At 44.9% G+C, this 15,384-nt stretch overlaps 2 protein-coding genes across 8 annotated transcripts; one reads left to right on the forward strand and one right to left on the reverse strand.

The window, feature by feature from the left end:
* Positions 1–566: 566 nt before the first annotated feature.
* On the reverse strand, positions 567–4,268 carry tmem30b (transmembrane protein 30B). Its single transcript, XM_028990407.1, has 8 exons — positions 3,988–4,268; positions 3,552–3,745; positions 3,290–3,397; positions 3,102–3,209; positions 2,921–3,008; positions 2,686–2,829; positions 2,400–2,606; positions 567–1,245 (listed from the first exon to the last, which is right to left on the reverse strand). The coding sequence occupies exons 1-8, from the start codon at positions 4,070–4,072 to the stop codon at positions 1,064–1,066; spliced, it is 1,116 nt and encodes a 371-aa protein (XP_028846240.1). The 5' UTR covers positions 4,073–4,268; the 3' UTR covers positions 567–1,063.
* Positions 4,147–14,992, forward strand: kdm1a (lysine (K)-specific demethylase 1a). Of its 7 annotated transcripts, none has more exons than XM_028990347.1 (22): positions 4,936–5,071; positions 5,492–5,543; positions 6,081–6,365; positions 6,594–6,762; positions 7,785–7,918; positions 8,012–8,090; positions 8,172–8,264; positions 8,349–8,455; positions 8,579–8,660; positions 9,021–9,115; positions 9,458–9,475; positions 9,688–9,830; positions 9,916–10,006; positions 10,111–10,245; positions 11,270–11,343; positions 11,424–11,535; positions 11,949–12,081; positions 12,255–12,442; positions 13,147–13,261; positions 13,837–13,964; positions 14,069–14,215; positions 14,462–14,992. In XM_028990347.1, exons 2-22 carry the CDS (start codon positions 5,499–5,501, stop codon positions 14,645–14,647), a joined length of 2,559 nt encoding a protein of 852 aa, XP_028846180.1. In that variant the 5' UTR covers positions 4,936–5,071; positions 5,492–5,498; the 3' UTR covers positions 14,648–14,992. The 7 variants fall into 7 exon arrangements, with proteins under 7 accessions (XP_028846225.1, XP_028846180.1, XP_028846195.1 ...); XM_028990362.1 differs by having other exon boundaries at positions 5,492–5,528; XM_028990392.1 differs by lacking the exons at positions 4,936–5,071; positions 5,492–5,543 and adding an exon at positions 4,147–4,217.
* The last annotated feature ends 392 nt before the right edge of the window (positions 14,993–15,384 follow it).

Raw genomic sequence — 15,384 nt, forward strand, 5'->3', positions numbered from 1 at the left:
AACTTATTCCCGCAGTGGGTATACTGGAAGGTGAAAGTGATACATAGCACAGCACATTTAATCACCCTTGGTGAGCAGTGTCGGCCATGATAGGCGCTGGCCCGTGGTATACGCATTATACACAAATGCTAAGGGTGCCATAAACTGAGGAAGAAAACAACATTCCACTGTTCTTAAAACTAGTTGGTATTAATAGATCTTAATATGGAAACAGCACACCAACACGAATTTACCTGCTTTAATAGCAAAGCCTATTAAGAAGCTATTAATTCTTCACATTATTATACTAATATTTGTTGACCCATATCCATAGGAGCTTTTCATCTTCTGTTTCAATAATACAGCAAATCCTCAACTTGTTTCACTGCTGTTAGAGACCACAGTAAAATGGTAGTTAACGGCGATGCAAGGAGGAGCCACCTAGGGCTCAAAATTTGTTAGGGTCAGGCCTGAATCTGGACATCAGAACCAAGTTCATGGGAGATAAAAACAAGGTGTTTGTGCAACTCTGTTAATTTAGATCAATTTGGAATATTTAACTACAGTGATGAAGACAAACACCTTGGTGCATACAACAGAACATTTTTTAATGTTTTAAATTATAAGATAATTTATTTAAAGTAAATATAAATCCAGAAAACCACGTAGCAAAACATTGTGATTAAGAAAGTAAGTTCATTCACAGAGAGTTGCAGTTGGTTAAAAACTACTAAAAAAAAAAAAAAAGGAAACGGTGTAACAGTCAACGTTTAAATAATACATGTTTAAGAGGAAATGAAGGCTTCTGTCCCTGAGATAAATGACATGGTAAATACAAATAAAGGGTAATCGGAAATATATAGATCAATACATTGATACAATGAGCTAATGTATCAACAAAACCAAACCCCAATTTTTTTCCTTTCAAGAAAATGTACAAATGCATTGATTCCTATTGGTACAGACCATTCCTACCGGTAAAGCATTGACACTCATTTAAAATCTAGTATTCACGTTTATGTGCATATTTTAAATGTTATGGTTTATTGCAGTAGAAAAAATGTGCATCAGCAGATATTTCCAATCAGGAATCGCCCTCAGGGAATTTATATTTTGCATATACAATAAGCATGACCAAGGACATTACAATGCAGAGAGAGCCAATCACCAAGTAGGCGACACCCAAAAACATATTCTTGCCGCCCATCCATGACACGTTGCTCAAGACAATCTTCTTACGTCCACCAAAACCAATCACAGGATAATCTGGGAGAATGGTTAAGGAATTCAACAAATTAGCCAGAGAACTAAAAAACGCTTACAGGTACCATGTATTAATGATTTAGTTTGACTCACGGCACATATTATTCGTTTAACATGTAACATAGCGGTGCAATTTCAATTAAACTGATCTCTGTTCACACCACCATTGCAAATGCCAGTCCACAAAATTTCCAAGATATCAGTCAGTGCAAAAATTATGTGAAAAAGATATTTGCATATGCTGATAGGATGTATGGTCAATATAAGTGGATCCCTAATAATTACTAGTACTAATAATAGCACATTGGTGAGCAAAGTGTGAAAGTGAAGTGATTGTCATTGTGAGCACTGCAGCACAGCACACGGTGCACACAGTGAAATGTGTCCTCTGTATTTAACTATCGCCCTTGGTGAGCAGTGGGCAGCCATGACAGGTGCCCGGGGAGTAGTGTGTTAGGACGGTGCTTTTGCTCAGTGGCACCTCAGCGTATTGGTATTCGAACCAGCAACCTTCTGATTACGGGGCCACCACTGCCCAAAAGTCACTCCAAATAAAGGCACCACTGGGATTCGCTGGGCACTTTAACCAACTAAGTCACGGCGCCAAATCCGTAAGAGGAAAGTAGCAGAGGATGGTTTCAATCCATGGACCTCTGCGCCCGTGGAGCAGTGTGTGGGAATGATGGCACCTTGGGGTTCGAACAGGCAACCTTCTGAATACGGGTCCGCTTCCTTAGAGTCCACCACCGCCCCGGAAAGATCTTCGATCCTCTCAATAAACTCTGCTAATGCAAAGCCTCATCTTTGACTCTTCACCTGGACCTTGGTTTCATCCCGACAATTTAATAGTGATTTTTGTTTAAAAGTTATCTAGTCACTACTTTTTATATGCAGCATGTTAACATTCACGCCATGCGTGTTATGCACATATATATATATATTTTTTTTTATAGAAACCTCCCATTTTAATGGGGTCATTTGCATGAGCAGCAGCCTCCGTTTGCATTCGGCAAAACACCACAAATCCTTTCAGCTCTCGGGCGCCATGTCACACCCAACTAGTAAAACCGGTTCATGCGGCCCTTGCACCAACACGCAACAGCTGGCCAGAGTGTCACAAAGACGCCACAAACATATATATAAAACAGGAAGGATACTGTATGAAATCTCCAAGGAGTAGTTCCCAACAGGCAACCCAGCAGCATAGTCTCCCTGTGTAATCCTGCGGTATAACTTCCTGAAATCCGGCAGCGCTGCCCTCCTCATCCACACCAGGAAGTCTTCGTTCATGAAGCCATTGTTGGACGGGTCAGAGGTGTCCAGCTCGTAGGCCGGTTTTGCCCAGTTCACAGGCTTTGCAGTACCTACACGGGGCGGACATATTAAGAAACTGACTGCCAGAAAACAAACATTTCAATTCAGTCTTTTTCTCTAAAACCTTACCATTGAAAGCTGCAGCCAAAGAGCCATTGACAAGAGGGGGGTTCCTGAATACAATGTTGTAGTCAGTCCACCACGAAATGCCCTTCCCATCCAACGGGACTGGTTTCTTCGTGCCGCCAACAAGCTGATAAAGCCTGAACGAATCTATAAAAAAATAAAAATAAAAAATACATGTAAAAAGTTCTATATATCCTAAGAGCAAGGTGCACATTGTTCATTTCTGGATGGGACATACCATTAAACATGCTGTTGGCTGCAGCCCCACAGGGCACGATGGGCACGCCGGAGTCGTATATATAAGGAGAACAACTGTCGCTTGGATTCTGTGTGTCGGGAAAGGGAGGAAGCATACGTTGCTGTACCACAGAAACAAGATTACCACCAAACACTGACACACAGGTTACCATGCGCTTTACCTTAAAGTACGCAGTGTCACCTGAGAGCTGATAATAATCTCTTGACACACCGTACTTCCGATGATTCTGGAAGAAATTGGATAATCCGTAATAGAGGAACACGGGACCCTGCAGGTGATTCAAACGGTCCTTCAGCAAAGTACAGCAGCCATAAAGAGATTCAGGAATGAGATGAATACACATCATACGTCAAACTGCTTGGTGAGGGTGAACTCGATGGAGCAGGTGCAATTCTTCTTGCTGGCATCGGAACACTCATAGCAGGGGGTGTTCGAATTTAGGCCGGTGTAGTCGCTCTACACGGGGAAAAAAAACAAAAAACATTGGTATTTCACAGCGAAAGTATTCACAGTATTCCTCAACATCAGAGGTATGATCCCTGGCATGAAACCTTCAAAAGAAACGACGTTCACTGGATAATGACAAATCAGAATAGAATAATGCCCGTACCTCCAACACCTGGATGCTCTGAGAACCCAGGAAGAGAGCGACTCCGATACCGATAAAGACCAGGCCGATGACCAGAAAGCCGGGGATCACGATCCCAGCGGAGAGCATGGGCTGCCAGGCCGGCAGCCTCTGCTGGGTGAAGGCAGTGTTGTCCGGCCTGTTCGCCACCTCCCCTTCTTTATTCTTCATCATTCCTAAAACCAGGCGCCGTTAAAGCAATTGTGACGACGCCATTTCACGTAATTATATGACCAGAAAGTCACATGTAAATGTTTTTACATTTATATATATATATATTTTTTATTACTTTTCTTTCCATTTCACGGTGTATGCAGACAACAACTTGTAACAACAACAACATAGAAGGTTCCAAAAAGTTTTTTTTTTTTTTTTTTTTGCAAACATATAGATTTATATGATACTTATGTTAGCTTACCTCCGTCGAAAATCGCCGTGCGCGCCGAACAATTTCGTTTTTTCTCTCGATAAAACCCAGAAGCGGGCCAGCAGGACGCAGCCATCCACCTTCCTGCTTTACCTGTCCGGTGTCTTCACCCTCATCCCCACTTCCTGCCCGATCGCGGCCGCGTCATGACGTCAGCACGTCAGGACCCGACTTCAGCGAGGAGATCTCTCACATCCTTCTCCCTCGTGGGAGAATAGTCAGTAAGTAACTCGTCGTTTATTTGGTGAAAGTAACGTGGTGACGTGTGCAAGGCGGGTCGTTTCTCCCCCAAATGATCGCACAGCGGCGCCGCTTGTGAATATATTGACCAAATGAGTATTTTGCATGTTCCTCCCGTGGAATCATTTGGGGAATCAATTTCAGGGGGGAGGGGCTGTACGCTGCGATTCGGATCCCGTGACTCGCATTAAAGATCCGGATCATCCGAGTAGCAGATGGCCCTTTGTTCGGTTTAGCCATGTATTAGTCATCTTATTAAAATTTATTATAAAGATCGTGAAAAAGACCTGAAACATGTCTTCAAAACCCTGGACGGGAAAAGTGCTGGTTCCATTAATGCAAAAAAAAAAAAAAAAAAACCCCAATAATGATCATGGTTTTCACATCATCAAGCAGCAGGTACTTAGAAATTAGGTAATAGTAATAAACGGTCCTACTCTCACCAGGTCCAGCCGCAGAAGTAGAAATAGTTGAATTTACACATTACAAATAAAGGCAAAAATAAAAGGCAGTGTTCTGAATGCATGCAGATACATGACATTGCTAAAATACTACGTGTAGATTTCTTTTTGGTTATCTTTCTGTTAGCATATGTTTATTAGTATTATTATTATTATTATTAGCAGTATGGCGAAGGGGCTCTAGTTTCTTCCTGTATGGTTTTAGGCCCGAGTAATTCGTTCCCTGAAAGAACCGATTCACCAAAAAGAGCTGTTCAGAAAGAGAACGACACCAGTGCTGTCGTTGGGGAGCTAGCCGGCTAGCTTAGCACAGCCAGGTGCGCTCATTGTGAGCTTTGAGCGTCTACAAGCCATCTCGTAGCACTTAATGAATGGTAAAAAAAATATATTTATATGTCTGTGTTTTTATTTAACTTCACTGCGAACCGCACACACCTCGATAAAATCGCGTTTGTCGTTCGAGCCGGTAAGTGATGAAGCCAGAAAGCTAACGAAGCCTACGGGGTCTTATTGTTAAGACAGGCTATGCAGGGCTAGTGTGTTTTAGAGCCGCTCTTCTGCGCCGCACTGCTTTTTTTTAGTCAACCACAGTATTTAGAATGGGATTTCACTTGATGGAGAATAACAATAATAATAATTATTCGTGCATGTATGTGGAACAACGCAATTACAAGACAATGCGGAATGTAGCCGCCTTAGCTAGTCGGCTAGCAAAGTAGTTGTCGTAGACACCGGGTCTGCTATTTGCTTCTGTGTTCATGACCATGTTTTCCGATTCTGTCTTTATTCCGTAGCGATTGAATGGATATTACCAGGTGCACGGAGAAATGGGTAAAACAAGACAAGGTTGTTACTCTGTCCAGTGACCATTCGTTTTGTCGTCATTACGCATCCTCCAACGCGTCTTGATCGCATTGTGTGTGAATATGTGTGATAAGATGGCCCGGTGCACACAGACTGAAGCCAGATGTAAAGGCCTATTCGGGAGTGAATGGACTAAATGGAGCGGGATCGTGCAGGTTTTTAATAAAAGTTCGAGCCCAGTGTCATCGAGAGATAAGGATTTTATTTTTATTTGCATCTGCACTGCACTGTGTTAGCGAGACGGAGCATGTTTCTGTGTGTGTGTCTCATTTGCATATCTAATACCGAAGGTACACAAATCCACTCGTGTGTGTGTGGCTTCAGCGTCATTGCACACTTTAAACCATCCGAACGCCTTCGATGCGTCATTGTCATTATTTTGGCCTGTAATCTTCATGTGATCACGTGGAATGGCAGTTGTCCATTTGAAAACGCTTTCCATTCTGTTCATCTCTGAGTTTATGGTGAACGCCGGACCCGGCACCCTGGGCTTGTGTAACGGCTCGTTGTTGTTTTTAGGAGAGGCCGCTGTCTACCTCCATAATGATGTCGGGTAAGAAGTCGGACCCAGGATCCTCCACCTCGGGGTCCATGATGGCCGCGGGGGGAGAGCAAGGCCCTGAGGCACAGGCGGTGTCCCAGACTGGGCCGAGCACCGCTGCCGCTGGGGCTTCTGAAATTAAGAAGAAAGAGCGTGCGTCTCCGAGCGGGGATCCCGGTGGACCTCCGCCACCTCACCCAGCAGGAGCATCATCTGCTGTGGATCAGGAGTCCAGGAGAACAAGTCGGCGTAAAAAGCCAAAAGTAAATATCTCTAGGACTGGGTTAATGTCCTTAAAATATCACAGAAAAGTGATATTTTAAGTGACATTTTTCTAATGGATTTATTCAATTGGATTATTTAATCGTGAAAGATCATTCTTTAAAAAAATAAAAATAAAAGAAAAAGTTAAGTTGCATTATTCAGGAAGGCCGTGTTCTTTTTTTCCTACTACATTAGTTTTATTGGAGTTTGTGCTCTACTTCTTGCTGCAGGTGGAATATCGCGAAATGGACGAAAGCCTGGCGAACCTGTCCGAGGATGAGTACTACTCTGAAGAGGAGAGGAACGCCAAGGCTGAAAAGGAGCGCAAGCAGGTCATCCCACCTCCAGCCCCACCTCCCGAAGAGGAGAACGACAGCGAGCCAGATGAGCCGTCAGGTAAGCTATGAATGGTTCACAAAAGACCTCTCGTGTTCTTGTAGATGCTTCAGTTCTTGAATAGCTACTTCAAGTTTTACCAGTTGCTTAAAAACCTGAAGGACTTTTCTGTGCAGGATTAGAGGAATCAGCACACAACAAGAACTGATGTGAAGTCCCTTTTATCGAAATTGTAGTTTATGAATACAGTTTTTTTTGTCTCAAAGTGTTATCTCTGAGATTCATTTGTATATGAATATGCCCATATGCTGCATTTGCTTTTTCTTTGCTATTTCTTCTATGACAATGGTAGCCTTTTGACTCATGGGCCACATTGGCTTTTTGAAGTGGACAGATGGGCCGGGCCAGCACCAGATGCATACATGTAAAACCTAATCATCAAAAAGTCTTTGTTAATTTAAATGCCAGCGCATAACTTGCCTTTGTGCTTGATTCATGGATGGCAGGTAGTCAGATAAAGGTCTTTTGCTGAGCCTGCAGACAAGCTGCCAACCTCCGGTTGTTTGTCGTAATGCGCATGCTTGGTGGGAAAGTTAGTGCTGACATTGACTGGACTTTAGTTGAGTATTTAGTTGTCCATTCCTTATCAATTCCTTCCTTCTTTTGACATATATATATATTTTTTAACAGCGTTGTGCTTGAGGGACACCATTGATCGGAATCACATTCCTTGTATGTGTTCAATCACATACTTAGCCAATAAACTCTGTTCTGATTAAACACTCACTGCCGTGTACTGCAATGTATCAAAGTCAAATGAATGCAGTTCTAATTAAGATTCGTTTTGGGTAATTCTGTACCGATCTTTGGCTGGCTGGATTAAAAATTTGTTTGTCCACCCCTTTCCTATGAACATGACTACTGTTATATATTTATTCGTTTATTGATGGTGTTACGAAGAAGGTTCTAAACAGATTGTGATGGACTTTCTCTACGGGAGTCATCAGAAGAAAACCTCTAAAGCATTTCATTTGGTTGAATTTTGTCCACTTGTTCTTTGCTAAACCTCTTGTCTGCTGCAGGCATGGAGGGGGCAGCCTTCCAGAGCCGCCTCCCACACGACCGCATGACCTCCCAGGAGGCCGCCTGCTTCCCTGACATCATCAGCGGGTCCCAGCAGACGCAGAAAGTGTTCCTGTACATCCGCAACCGCACGGTAAACTCCCCCAGAACGTGTTTGTGCTCTCGCACCGTCAGCGATGAGCTCTGTCTGTCTGGCTGCAGGTTAACGCTGCTCTCTCTGTTGCAGCTTCAGCTTTGGCTCGACAATCCCAAAGTCCAGCTGACTTTTGAGGCTACAGTGCAGCAGCTGGAAGCTCCATATAACAGTAAGTCCAGACTTTTATTGTGACAGGAAATTACCGTGAGCAGATATTGGAGTTGCCAAATTCTCATCCTGTTGTCCTTAGGTGATGGCATGCTCGTCCACAGAATCCACAGTTACTTGGAACGACACGGTCTCATCAACTTTGGTATCTACAAGAGAGTTAAACCACTACCTAGTGAGTACCATACTTGGAGCTTGGCTTGTACTGGTATTCGTTTGCGTGAACCTGCCTTTTACACCTTGTGTGCTTCTCGAGCAGCTAAGAAGACGGGGAAAGTGATCATTATTGGCGGAGGTGTGTCTGGGCTTGCTGCCGCCCGTCAACTTCAGAGCTTCGGGATGGATGTCACCGTGCTGGAGGCCAGGGTCGGTTAACAAAATTACCAGTATTGCCAAACAGACTTACCAACAAATATAGACATTTTTGAACGAAACATGCGGTAGTGGCATACTACTATGCATACTGATGAAATCTGCTCTTTCTGACAGGACCGCGTAGGGGGCAGAGTGGCTACGTTCCGTAAAGGCAACTACGTGGCTGATCTTGGGGCAATGGTGGTTACAGGACTGGGTAAGGAAATTTTATGTGACAGGCAGTCTGTTGACCATCATTAATGTAATCGACCTCCAGGTTGAATGTTGATAATTGCTTACAGTTTAAATGCACATTTTCTTGCATGAATACTGGTTATTTTCAGTATTTGACTGCTCTACCTGTTATAATAATTTCACAAGAAAGTTTCTTATAATATACTACTAGTCATAATTGACCCCTCGACTAAAGCTGCTAGGTGTCTTATTATGGATCATTTTCAGTGCACCTTGTTCTTTCCCTCCAGAAGGTGGTGCTGTTGACCACAAATCCTCCTCCTAACCCTTCAAGAGTTTAAGGAATTTCCCCTTATTTTTCTTCTCGTCCTTTGTCATCCAGGTGGAAACCCTATGGCTGTGATAAGTAAGCAGGTCAATATGGAGCTGGCCAAAATTAAACAGAAGTGTCCACTCTATGAAGCCAATGGCCAAGCGGTAGGTATAACGTGTGTTTTCCAGTCATTCCCGGTTTAGAGGACCTGCATTGTCCTAAAGTCAGTTTAATGACAACCAGCTCTGACAAATGTTTAAATGGTATCAACAAAAATTAACCCACATAATCTGTTCTTCAGCAGAATCATCTTTAGTGTGGGATAGTAACCTAAATGACTGCTTTGGTTTTAATAATGTTTACATTTACAAAATTGCATTATTATAGCTTTTCGGTTTATATGATTTCCACTAAAATTAGCTACATCTGTGTCTTTCATGTTGAATGTGTGTTAATGCTGACACTGTGTGTTATTGATTTGCAATTCTTGTGATCTTTTTTTCAAGGGGGAACGCTGCACGAGTGTAAGTACTGTTCAGTATAACATATTCAGTATGTATATATTTCTCCAAAAGAAGTAACGGTTTGGTGAACATAATTTGCATCAAACTTGAAAATTAGTGGAGAATATTAAAAGTTTTTATGTTTGCCACAGTGGGGTTCTCTCATTCAGGATAGGGAATAATAAAGGTCAGTTGGTCTTGGCATAAATAGTTATTTGCATGTTTGATCCTAGGTTCCTAAAGAGAAGGATGAAATGGTGGAACAGGAGTTCAACCGCCTACTGGAGGCGACATCGTACCTGAGCCATCAGCTGGATTTCAACTTCCTCAACAGCAAGCCGGTGTCTTTAGGTCAAGCCCTGGAGGTGGTTATACAGTGAGTGGATGCCTTTTTCTGTCGGGTTTGATCTGCATGGCCTACTGGGCTCCTAGGACTTGTTCTAATACTTTTATTTAATCAGGCTGCAGGAGAAACATGTTAAGGATGAACAGATTGAACACTGGAAGAAAATTGTGAAAACCCAAGAGGAGCTGAAAGAGCTGCTTAACAAGGTGACTGTGTTCTTCTTTTTTGAAGCACCTTTAAGAATCATGATGTCAGTTTTCTTGGCCTCATTTTATTGTTTTTTTTTTATTGTAATTTCTGCCTTCCTTAGATGGTGGCTACCAAGGAGAAGGTGAAGGAACTGCACCAGCAGTACAAGGAGGCCAGTGAGGTGAAGCCCCCAAGAGACATCACAGCCGAGTTCCTGGTCAAGAGCAAGCACCGTGACCTCACGGCCCTCTGCAAGGTGAGCAGTCCACCGGCACACACTACCGTGAAGCTGGTTGTAGACCACGTGGATTAAAGATTTTAATCCTCTAAAGTCCTTCACAGGCCGAACACAGGCCAGCGCAGCACTTTGCTCTGAGTCCCATCATTTTCTATGGGACGACCGAAGAATGTCCCAGCAGAGTGGACGCTACAGTCAAAGTTTGACAGTGGAACTTTGACTTCTGCCACTGTGACGCATTATCGCACAACCAACAGAAACAAGGAAATAAAATCGGGTTAACCACACCTTCGACCATTTGGTTTTAATAAATAAACACGTTTTTGCTTTAATCATAAGATCGAATGAGGTATATTAAGTTACAGGCTTTCTCCAGAATGCAGGGTTTCTCCCAAGAGGCTTCAAAGCACTATGAAGGTTTTCAATCAAATGCCAAAGATTTATTTACTCAACACTGCCTGCTTGCATCATTATGGTTATCGGTGGAGTGCTAAGTTAATTTTAAGCATCAGATTTAACGTCTTAATTAAGGCTATTTTCCGGATGTTGGAAGTGTAATTTTCTCCAGCCCCCAGTACTACAGAGAAGATTCAAGAAGTTTTATAGTGATGCCAGTTTAAAGCAATACTTTAAATAAAGCCAATCTTTGTCAACACCATCTGCCTTTTTCTGTTGCCTGAGGGAATAGTGAAGATATTTTCTGCATTTCAGGCCCAGTTAAGCTGGCTCAGGCTCACTGGCAATATTGTCCTACATTTCAATTCGGAATAATAGCATTTACTTCTGAAAGGTTTCCTTAAAAGCGGCACAGAGCCTTGGCTTGAGCTGTCTCAGGGTGGTCAGACTATTTTAGGAGCATGTGGGTTTTTGGCACAATGACTGAAGGCTCAAAAAAGGCTCGGCCTCCAGTTTGGGATGAGTTAGCCCTTTGAGGCCAGCCATTTGGCCCAGATCTTGACTCTGTATCCTACTTAGGGCTTTAAATACAAACAAAGCAGCATCGTTTGGTCCATGTGTGTTTTTCACCCCACAATTCATGCAGGAGTATGATGAGCTGGCGGAGTTGCAGGTCAAACTGGAGGAGAGACTTCAGGAATTAGAAGCCAACCCACCCAGGTATGATGCGTTTCAGCATGCTGTCATGGCGTGTGTGTGCGCGCAGTGCAACTTTTAATGCTTCTGACGTGCCTGCACAGCGACGTGTACCTGTCGTCCCGGGACAGGCAGATCCTGGACTGGCACTTTGCCAACCTGGAGTTTGCCAACGCCACACCCCTCTCTACCCTGTCGCTCAAGCACTGGGATCAGGTACGACTGCGCCCTGCTTTGTCAAACAGGCGTCCATCATTCAGCACTTCGGACCAGACTTTAAACATGGATGGAGACGGGCTGGCCTGCATTTAGCACGACCCAAGTAATACTGGCCGATAATCCGAGGCATTTGAGGCGGTATTTTAACCTTGCTGGGCAAGGCTTTCCCGAAATGAACACATACGAAGGAGATCAAAAGGTCTAGGCAGTATTTTAACAAGCCTTGGTTGCACTAGAACCAGTTTGCCTTGTGCCAATCACCCCTACATGAAGCCCTTTAACTCTGTTGTTAATATGAAATCTGAACAATGCAGCCAGATCCGAGTGGGTTTTTGGCTCATGTTTCATGTTCTCTTTTCTCTTCATCGTGGCATTTTCCCGCCATTGCTCGACCTTTCGATCACATGCAGGACGATGACTTTGAGTTCACCGGAAGTCACCTGACTGTGCGGAATGGATATTCCTGTGTTCCCGTGGCTCTGGCTGAGGGGCTGGACATCAAACTCAACACAGCAGTACGGCAGGTCCGCTACACCGCCTCAGGTGAGTCGCGGTTGGGAAGGGGATATACTTGTTGGATAATGGAAAGTTTACGGCACGGTAACTGCACCGTAAAAACCTGACTGTCCGGTTTCAGTAATGTCCACACGAGCACGCGTTTGTGCCTGCTGGCGCGTCGGCGACGCCTCCGTAAAACGCTGCACTTTCGTTCCCAGGATGCGAGGTCATCGCGGTGAACACGCGCTCCACCACGCAGACCTTCATCTACAAGTGCGACGCGGTGCTGTGCACCCTGCCGCTGGGCGTGATGAAGCAGCAGCCGCCGGCGGTGCAGTTTGTCCCGCCGCTGCCCGAGTGGAAGACTGCGGCCATCCAAAGGATGGGCTTCGGCAACCTCAACAAGGTGAGGTTCGGTCGAAACGGCACCCGCTACTAGCCGGCGCCTTGCCACTGGTCATTTCCGAATAGAGAGCCTGGCGGGCCATGCTGGGACCTCAGGCTTCCCATGCATCCAGTCATGAGCGGCAACTATTCCGTTGATCGTCAGAGTATAAGTAAGACTAGCAATGCCTATTTTATGCAATTGTTCTATTATATTATATATTCAAATCAGAGAATGATGTGTATTTCAAGTATTTTGGAGGATCTTAGAATTTCCATTTTTGTGTCCGTAAGTGAAGATGCGAACAGAACACGTCCATAAACAGGATCTGTAGGAGGTCCAGTCCTCTCATCTGTGGCTGAGTCACTGGATTCGACCGGTGCAGCTCCTGCTGCTCCACGTGGGCTGCAGCAGAGAAATGCTGCAGTATTATGCAACAGGACCTGCGCGTGCTGCATGGTGGCCAGCAGGGGGCGCATACTGTCGTACAATATGAAAAACATCTGTCCAGACCTGCCTTCAGAGCTGCTGTGTTGACTTGAATGCCTTCTCCTGACCGTTTTAAAACCATAAAGTTCTCCGCCCATTTTATACAGATTTGGTCTCCTGCCTCTTGGTTCCTTGCTTTTTAATCATTGTGAACGTTGCAAATGATGACTGTCTTTATTCTTTTGCAGAGTCTATTTGTTTAGTTTGAGCTTACGTTGTGTCATTCTGGTCACCAGGTGGTGCTGTGTTTTGACCGGGTGTTTTGGGACCCGAGTGTTAACCTCTTTGGCCATGTTGGAAGCACCACCGCCAGCAGAGGGGAGCTCTTCCTCTTCTGGAACCTCTACAAAGGTATATTTTCTTTTAACGTTCTCACTGGCACAAATGGCAGTAAAGGATGCGGCCCCGTAATCAGAAGGTTGCCGGTTCGAATACCGATCCGCCGAGGTGCCACTGAGCAAAGCACCGTCCCCACACACTGCTCCCTGGGCGCCTGTCATGGCTGCCCACTGCTCACCAAGGGTGATGGTTAAATGCAGAGGACAAATTTCACTGTGTGCACCATATGCTGTGCTGCTGTGTATCACAAGTGATAATCACTTCACAAATCAGGGTTGAGGAAGTGAGATCATCTGTGCGACCGGAAGAAGAGACGCAGGAAACAGAAATACTGCGCCATAATAACTTGAGCTTGAATTAATCATCAACAAAAATGTAGAGATATTTTAGTCTAGTTTTTATTTTGTAAACCACATTTAGTCTCGTTTTTATTTGTCAACAATATTGCATATTTTGTTATACGTATGACCAGAATACGTACATGACCAGCATTGACGAAGATATTCAGTCTTAAAAATCGTTGCCTAGAGAAACAACACTACTCTGCACCCTGCAATAAAACCCCCGTTCTTTCTTTCCTCTTTTAGCCCCCATACTCCTAGCCCTGATGGCTGGAGAGGCCGCCGGCATCATGGAGAACATCAGCGATGACGTCATCGTTGGCCGCTGCCTCGCCATCCTGAAAGGGATCTTTGGCAGCAGCGCCGTCCCTCAGGTGAGCGCGTTGTTAGCCGCCCGTTCAAGGGCCGCTTTTTAAATGTATGAACAAGATGAGAGGAATGGAGGGTCACTTCGAACGACCTTGGGTTCTCCTGACAGCCCAAGGAGACGGTGGTGACGCGCTGGCGGGCGGATCCCTGGGCGCGTGGCTCTTACTCGTATGTAGCAGCTGGTTCCTCTGGCAACGACTATGACCTCATGGCCCAGCCCATCACACCTGGTCCAGCCATTCCTGGAGCCTCACAGGTACACTTCCCGAAAGCGTTTACAACCAGCAGTGACAGGGACAGAGTCCCCCTGGAGACACTCAGGGTTAAGTGTCTCGCTCAGGGACACAATAGTAGTTAGTGGGGTTCGAACCTGGGTCTTCTGGTTCATAGGCGAGTGTGTTACCCACAATGCTACTTTCACCCTAAGAATGTATATGCTGAATAAAAAAAAAAAAAAAAAAAGTGAATGTTTATAATTTATTTCTTTGTCTGTCATCTGCAGCCGGTCCCTCGTCTGTTCTTTGCCGGCGAGCACACCATCAGGAACTACCCGGCCACGGTGCACGGGGCGCTGCTCAGTGGCCTGAGGGAGGCCGGACGCATCGCCGACCAGTTCCTGGGTGCCATGTACACGCTGCCACGCCAGGCCACACCCACAGCCAACCCACAGCCGTCCCCGAGCGTTTAAAAACCCTGTCTGTTCCGCACAGTTACGTAAAGGACACTGATGGTGTGTGTGTGTGTGTGTGTGAGAGAGAGAGAGAGAGAGAGAGAGAGAGAGAGAGACTCTTCCGCACAGCTGATCTCTCAGCTGCAGCTTCCCAGTGGCAACCACATGGAAAAGTCCCCTTGTCACCGCATCGTGCCCATGTCCACGGTGATGGGGAGGAAATGAACTACTACTACTACTACTACAACAACAACGCATGGCCTCGCCTCTCCAGCATTAACCCTGCAACGCGGTTCCTCCAACGGTCCAGCCGCAGAAGTAGAATTAAAAACATTAAAAATAAAGTGCAGATAGATGACATTGCTAAAGTACTCAGTGTAGATTTCTTTTTTGGTTCTTTCTGTTAGAATCTGTCTTTTTATTGTTAATATGAGTGCTATCATTGCAAATGTTTTTTTTTTTTTTATACATATTTCTGAAGAATTTGGTATTAAAATAAGTAATGTCATCATTCTTCCCCTGGTGTTCAGTGAGGGGGGGGGGGCATGCCTCGCATCCTGTTTTTTTTTTTTTTTTTTTATTAAATAATGGTGACGTTTCAGTCCCAGTTGTGACCGGGGTGGCCTTCCTCACTGTCCTTTCTGTAACCCCGCTGGCCTGGTCCCAGAGCATGCGGTGGGCTTTGGCAGTCACCGGCCATTGTGGCGGTCCGATGGAGCGCCGACAAAATTAGAGCTGGCAGCTTGGGTTACGGA

The sequence above is a fragment of the Denticeps clupeoides genome, chromosome 1 (assembly GCF_900700375.1).
Source record: "Denticeps clupeoides chromosome 1, fDenClu1.1, whole genome shotgun sequence".
NCBI classification, from domain to species: Eukaryota; Metazoa; Chordata; class Actinopteri; order Clupeiformes; family Denticipitidae; genus Denticeps; species Denticeps clupeoides.

Coding starts and splice junctions, on each gene's coding strand:
- tmem30b (XM_028990407.1), bottom strand. CDS start 4,072: ATGGCTGCGTCCTGCTGGCCCGCTTCTGGGTTTTATCGAGAGAAAAAA. Junction 2,830..2,920: donor AGCCAACAGCATGTTTAATG/GTATGTCCCATC, acceptor ATTTTTTTATAG/ATTCGTTCAGGCTTTATCAG. Junction 2,607..2,685: donor TTTGGCTGCAGCTTTCAATG/GTAAGGTTTTAG, acceptor CGCCCCGTGTAG/GTACTGCAAAGCCTGTGAAC.
- kdm1a (XM_028990347.1), top strand. CDS start 5,499: ATGGATATTACCAGGTGCACGGAGAAATGGGTAAAACAAGACAAG. Junction 13,965..14,068: donor GCAGCAGCGCCGTCCCTCAG/GTGAGCGCGTTG, acceptor TTCTCCTGACAG/CCCAAGGAGACGGTGGTGAC. Junction 14,216..14,461: donor CCATTCCTGGAGCCTCACAG/GTACACTTCCCG, acceptor TGTCATCTGCAG/CCGGTCCCTCGTCTGTTCTT.